Source organism: Engraulis encrasicolus, chromosome 18 (assembly GCF_034702125.1).
Source record: "Engraulis encrasicolus isolate BLACKSEA-1 chromosome 18, IST_EnEncr_1.0, whole genome shotgun sequence".
Classification (NCBI taxonomy): Eukaryota; Metazoa; Chordata; class Actinopteri; order Clupeiformes; family Engraulidae; genus Engraulis; species Engraulis encrasicolus.
Window position 1 is genome coordinate 50,631,015 of NC_085874.1, and position 7,500 is coordinate 50,638,514.

Here is a 7,500-nt window from a genome sequence, read left to right on the forward strand (position 1 = left end):
ACACACACACACACACACACACAACCACACAACCACACACACACACACACACACCCCAATATCTGCTTCCTGAACAAGAGTGACGTCACCTCCTCACAGCTTGGATAAGCCAGACTGGCTGTGATTGGAGCTGTTAGACTGACACACACGCACGCATGCACACACACACACACTCACACACACACACACACATACTGTATGTATGCACACACAAACACAACAAGGATAGCACAGAAGACAAATCTGACAATAGGACTCCCACCAGCAGAGAAGTTCATTTCCTAGTAAAGGTCAGAGCTACACACACACACACACACACACACACACACACACACACACACACACAAGGGCGCCTCCAGCTGTACGGCCGTACGCACTGTGCGTACCATAGGCCGATAGATTTTTTTTTTTGTAATTCGTACTTCTGAGAATGCTCTGTGTTCAATGTCTATGCAGTGCATGGGTCGGGTTGCGCCATTATATGTTGCTAACTGTAAACATTTAGTACCCTGCTACAGTAAGTCATTTTGTGCATTTTTGAGAGGACCCCTTCCCAGCGGAGAGAAACACGCTTGATTTCGTAGCATGCGTTCTCGCCAATGATAGTAGACCTCCTTGGTTCTCGCCTGTTTATTGGTGGCAGGGGTGGGTGTGTCGTAAACAATGACAGCTCATTGGTTAATACATATCATACATATTCTTGCCCCGCTGTCAATCCCTCCATTCATTCTTGAGAACAGCGATACAGTACGAAAGAGATTTATATGAGCGAGCGAAAATGAGCAAACGACCCTTGAAACAAATGAGTTTGTTTCAGACTTTTGCAAAAAAGTCTAAAAGCGACTCAGGTCCAGGACCGTCATCTGCCTGCCAGTCAACGCCGCCGTTAACACTGGCAGGTAATACTGGCGCAGTGCTAGCTGCCAGTGTTAACGAGACAGCGAGTGGCGAGCCTCCTCCAGCACCCATGTGTAGCAACGTTTTGCAGGTCGAGTTGGATGCTAGCGTGGTCCTCCCTGCAGCTACATCTGCCTTTGAAAGACCGCCTAGCCCAAAACCCAAATTAGATTTAACCTCACCCTCATCTCCCCCAAGTCCTTTAACACCAGAAGCAGAAAGTTCCTCCGTGCTGTCAAATGACTCTGAGCCTTCAGCTAGTTCCAGTGCCCCTCGTGTCACTCCGTTAGCTCAGAGTCAGACGGATATATCAGACATAGGTACACTACAACCTGATTACTTAAAATGTGCACCAGATGCAGTGAAGCTCGCTGTCCTACAAAATCGCTTCAAACCAAACAGGGGTTGGGTGGCTCCATCCACCATGATTTTTGGTAAACTTAGGAAAGTACCCGAGGAGTTTTTCAACGAGGCAAAATACCCCTCGTTGCGTTATAGCGTGTGTCAGGATGGTCTGCTTTGCGTTACATGCATGCTGTTCTCCTCCGGCGATCTGATCCTGAGAACTAAACCACTCCGTGACTGGAGCAATGCCAAAAAAATCGTCGCCAAACACATAGGTACACAAGCACACCAGAATGCCCAGGTCCGGGCTTCTGAATTTGTACAAATATGTACAGGGAAAAAACTTTCCATTTGTTCAGCATTGGACCGTTCTCACCAAGAGACAGCAGAGCGCAACAGGCACGGCATTCAGGCTATCATTGACTTGATCAGTACATGTGGGCAACAGAATGTTGCTCTCAGGGGCCGTACGGATGAGTGGAGTAATTTCCAAGCCTTTCTAAAATATCGTGCGAGAGGTGATGCCACTTTGAACCAGTATCTGCAGCTTGCTCCGGCCAATGCAAATTATTGCGGACACCAGGTTCAAAATGAGATAATTCAACTCTGTGGTAGCCACATTCAGAATGCCATTCTTCAAAAATGCCGGTCTGCAGAATGGTTTTCAGTAATAATGGACGAAACCGCAGATGTCAGCAACACAGAGCAGGTGTCGATTTTAGTGCGCTATGTTCACCGCGAGTCAGAGGGATATTCTGTGAGAGAGGATTTTCTCTGTTTTGTTTCCACTGCCGAGACAACTGGAGAGGCTTTGAGTAATGTTTTATTGGACAAGCTTGCTGAACTGAAGCTTGATCCAAAAAACATGGTGGGACAGGGCTATGACGGCGCAGGCAATGTCAGTGGCAAGGTGCGAGGTGTCCAGGCTCGCGTCAGAGAGCTCTATCCTGCTGCCACATACGTTCACTGCAGGAATCACGCTCTGAATCTGGCCATAGTGCATTCCACGCGAATCCCACTAGTTCGAAATTCACTGGACATAGTGCAAGATATTGTGGCGTTTGTATCTGGCTCCCCCAAACGTTTGGCAATATTTATAGGAGATGACAGCAGCAACAAACGTCTGCAGAAATTTTCAGACACTCGATGGTCCCAACATGACGCCTGCATTTCCACAGTAATTGAATGCTATGACCGTATAGTCGAGACCCTGGGGACGCTCCAGGTAGAGGGAGACGCAAAAAGCTGCACCACTGCCACCGCCCTGTCGAGATCGATGGAGTCATTTGACTTCATCATCTCAATCACAATTATCCAAGGCCTGCTCAAATATCTGACCCCTCTGAGCAACAGCTTACAAAACCCCGACTGCCATCTACCAACGGCGGCAGCGAATGCAACAGCACTGGTAACGCTGTTGAAGCGCAAGCGCGACACTGCGTTTCCAGCGCTGTGGGAGCAGGGTTGCGCTTTGGCAGACACTCTCGACGTACGTCCCACGATCCCCCGAATTGCTTCCATTCAGACGAAGCGTTCGAACACACCGGCAGCAACGCCAGACGAATACTGGCGTCTAAATTTATTCCTCCCTTTCATTGACCACATCATCACAGAGATCACGGATCGTGTCTGCCTTTCGCTTCCGCGCCTAGAGGCACAATACCTGCTGCCAGACAAACTGCCTGGCCTATCTGACGCGATATAGAAGGACATTAAAGAGGAGTACAGCGATTTAATGCCAGACGTGACTGCTGTGGACGCTGAGCTAGAGCTGTGGAAACAGTTGAATGAGATTAGCCCAGCTCAAAGCAAAGGCATTTGCCAAGTCCTGGAAACGACGCAATTATTCTATCCAAACATCCATGCCATCCTCCAAATTTTGCTTACGATGCCTGTTTCCACTGCCTCTGCTGAGCGTTCCTTCAGTACTCTGAGACGGTTAAAAACGTATCTGCGCAATACAATGACCGATGCCAGGCTTACTGGGCTTGCTGATTTAAGATTAAGCTTGGCAATTTGTTTGGAAACTTAAATATATACACCATGTAAACATCTAGGTCATTTAGTTGAAAAAAATACTGATAATTGACATTTTGGTTTTGCCAAAAACGTAGGCGAATCGTAGAATCACTCGTATGTAATTGTGCTATATCATGATATATATCGTTATCGTGATATAAAGTAATCCATACCGTGAAATGGTTATTTTTCCATATCGCCCACCCCTAATTGGAATTGTGTCGGAAGCGAAAGTGTTCCACAGTGCTGTCTCTGGAGCCGCAACAGCGTACAGTACTGTACACACACACACAAACACACACACACACATTACTGTAACAGCGTACCTTCCCGTCCCGCTCCTGGAACACACACACACACACACACGCACGCACATACGCATGTGTACACACACACACACACACACACGATGCACGCACACGCATGCACGCACACACGCACACACAACCGTAACAGCGTACTGTACAGTACTTTCCCAGCACACGCACACACACAAACACACATACACACACATACACACATACACACACAGCTGACTCCTCTATAACCGTAACAGCGTACTGTACTTTCCCATCCCGCTCCGGGAACCGTAACAACAAACTGTACCTTCCCGTTCCGCTCGTGGAACACACACCAGTGCTTGACACTAACTTTTTCGCTTACCAGCCATTTTGGCTAGTGGTTTTCCTGACTCAATAGCCATTGGGCCTTTTCACCAGCCATAATTTTCTTAACCATCATAGCAACTTGAATTAATTATATAGCCTAATAGGCTGTAACAATGTAATGTAGGCTAATAAAACATAACATAATATAATATAATATAATATAATATAATATAATATAATATAATATAATATAATATAATATAATATAATATAATATAATATAGGGCCTAATAATTAGAATTGTTAGGCCTATTAACTGGTTTATGCATGCATGCTATGGAAAGAACAGATTTAGGCCTACTGATCTGAGAAATGGTATTGACCATGCAGAAACACCAAGCACAGTGGTGTGGAAGGGCACAAATGTAAGCTACACGAGAGCAAAATATTTTCGTCTTTGATCTGAAGGGCACTTTCTCCATATCATATAGGCCTATATGTGAAGATCGCCGTACAAATTGATGCGCAAAGTAGATAGTGCAAAGTCCTTGCCAAGTTCGCCTGTCCTCGGTCATGGATGTGGAATAACACCTCTTCTGGAATATTTTCTTATAAAAGTATCCACTAGAAAGCACACACAGATGCGGTAACTACAGAAGGGGCTACGACTTCCTTTCATTCGGTTTAATATTGAGTTGTTTAAAATACAAACTGACGCATGGCGAGACTGACGGGCACCTGCGAAGGGACATGGGACATGCTTTTGTGCAGTCTGGAAGGCTACTACTGCGCGTTGTACAATCGGGAACAACAGCACAAGAAACATGGAGGAATATTAAGGTATGGAGACATACAGGCAAATCAGAAAATAATTTAAACCGAGCATTATTAATGCTGCATGTGTCCTTGTGTTAACACTGCGCTAATTAGTCTCGAGACTTCACAAGACAGACTGACGTGGTTTCCTCTCGCCTTGGTCATTACAATGTCCACTACTACTAGGCCTAAGTATTGTACTAATGACAGATTGCAAAACAAGTCAGGTGAGATGAACTTCGCTAAGGTTTTCAGAGACATTTCCAAACGCACGCTGATGTGCCGGTAGCTCGCTGCCACTCCTCTTCGCAAGATTAGCTCTTGGCGTGCGTGGGACACAGGTGACACGTGACACAGGTGCTTCATGGGTAGTGTAGGCTCGCGAAAGCGCATTGTATTGCTTTTGTAGCAAACACAGTCCGAGGGGGAAAAAATCAAAATGTGGTGCCTCATCATTCAGGATAGTAACGGACCCACCAGAATTGCTAGTGAACCTTCGGTATCTACTAGCCAACGTCGTAATTCACCCACATTTGGCTAGCCTTCGGGTGTTAGTGTCAAGCCCTGACGCGCGCACGCACATGCACGCACGCACGCGCACGCGCACGCGCACGCGCGCGCGCACGCACGCACGCACGCACGCACGCACACTCGCACGCACACACACATAACCGTAACGATGTACCTTCCCATCCCACTCCTGGAACACCCACTGATGCACGCACATGCGCACGCACGCATGCACGCACGCACGCGCACGCACACACACACACACACACACACACATAACACGTAACAGCAAACTGTACCTTGCCATCCCGCTCCTGGAACACCCACTGGTGCACGTTGCAGGCGAACAGCGAGGTGGGCAGGTCGTTGAAGTCCGTGATGTGGTGGAAGGCCTCGGACCCGGGGCCGGAGCCGCCCGTGCCCCCCAGGGCCCCCCCCTCGCCCGCCGGTGACCCCCCCTCACCCCCCAGGGCCACAGTGGCCTGCAGCACCAGCAGCTCCTCGCCCCCCAGCCGGTACACTCGATGGAAGAAGGGGGCCCCCCTTAAGTGGGCCCCGAATAAGTGCTCCTCTCCTTTCATGGCTGGAGAGAAGAGAGAGGGAGAGACAGAGAGAGAGAGAGAGAGAGAGACAGAGAGACAGAGAGACAGAGAGGGAGAGAGGGAGAGAGCGATACAGCAAGAGGGAGAGATAGCGAGAGGGAGAGAGACAGAGAGACAGAGAGAGAGATAGAGATAGAGCAAGAGGGAGAGAGAGAGAGAGAGACAGAGAGACAGAGAAAGGGGGAGACAGAGAGGGAGAGAGAGAGATAGAGGGATAGATAGAGAGAGAGGGAGGGATAGTGTGAGGGAGAAGCAGAGAGAGGGGGAGGGAGATAGAGAGAGAGAGACAGAGAAAGGGGGAGACAGAAAGGGAGAGAGAGAGATAGAGGGATAGATAGAGAGAGAGACAGAGAGAGGGAGAGACAGAGAGGGAGGGAGAGACACAGAGAGAGATAGAGAGACAGTGAGAGGGAGAAGCAGAGAGAGAGAGAGAGATACAGCAAGAGGGAGAGAGAGAGATAGCGAGAGGGAGAGAGAGACAGAGACAGAGAGGGAGAGAGAGAGAAAGGGGGAGACAGAGAGAGACAGAGGGAAAGAGAGAGAGAGAAAGAGAGAGCGATAGAGGGATAGAGAGAGAGGGAGAGATAGTGAGAGACAGAGAGAGAGAGAGAGAGATAGTGAGAGGGAGAAGCAGAGAGAGGGGGAGGGAGAGACAGGGAGAGAGAGAGACAGAGAGAGGGAGAGACAGAGAGGGGGAGGGAGAGACAGGGAGAGAGAGAGACAGAGAGAGGGAGAGACAGAGAGGGAGAGAGAGAGGGAGAGATGGAGAGAGACAGTGAGAGGAGAAGCAGAGAGAGGGAGAGACAGAGAGGGAGAGACAGAAAGACAGAGAGTGAGCTCAGCACACACTTAGTTACACAGGTTACACATATTGTCATTACAAATAATATCAACCATGAGTTACCCTGTTATAATAGTCTAATGCTTTACTCATGAAGGTCACTGAAACTGCTGCATTAAACACAAAGACAACACACAATAATCATAATCATGTTGGACGTCTGTGTGTGTGTGTGTGTGTGTGTGTGTGTGTGTGTGTGTGTGTGTGTGTGTGTGTGTGTGTGTGTGTGTGTGTGTGTGTGTGTGTGTGTGTGTGTGTGTGTGTGTGTGTGTGTGTGTGTGTCCCGTCGTAACTGCCGTCGTTAAAGTAGAGAATTCTCCCAACATGTCTCCCCTGTGCTCCTCAGGAACAACTATACAAACATACGTCTGTCAAGCCCCACTGGTTTAATGCATCTACAAATCACTTCTCAGGAATTCCCAACACCCCAGACATCATTTGCATATCACAAGAGGAAAAAATAGTCAGACTCTTTGAAGTAGCCTGTGCCTTTGACCTGTTCATGGAGGAATCCTACTGTACCAAAAAACTGAAATACCATCCTCTAACATCTGCCATTGAAAGCTGTGGCTATAAATGTGTCCTCATTGTTCTTGTCTTTGGCAGTCTAGGCCATGTGCATAGGCTGGTGGTCAGTGGACTCAACATCAGTGGACTAAGTAAAAGACGGGCCAGACAGCTAGCTAAATACTGCTCAATATCAGCTGTTATAGGGAGCATGTTCATCTGGAAGAGAAGATGTTTCCTGTATCCTTAATGATGCATTTCCGTAACAAGATGTGTCTTTTGGTCAAAATAGTTGTTGGATTATTCATCATATTTGGTTCCTATTGATTTTAACTTGTAATGTGGAATCAAATAA

At 47.9% G+C, this 7,500-nt stretch overlaps 1 protein-coding gene across 1 annotated transcript in view; it reads right to left on the minus strand.

The window, feature by feature from the left end:
• Positions 1–7,500, minus strand: part of rcan2 (regulator of calcineurin 2) — a 102,162-nt gene that overhangs the window by 89,140 nt on the left and 5,522 nt on the right. Inside the window, exon 2 of the mRNA XM_063223787.1 lies at positions 5,495–5,778. Coding sequence (XP_063079857.1) covers positions 5,495–5,776 — 282 coding nt within the window. The 5' untranslated portion in view covers positions 5,777–5,778. The remainder of the gene's footprint in view (positions 1–5,494; positions 5,779–7,500) is intronic.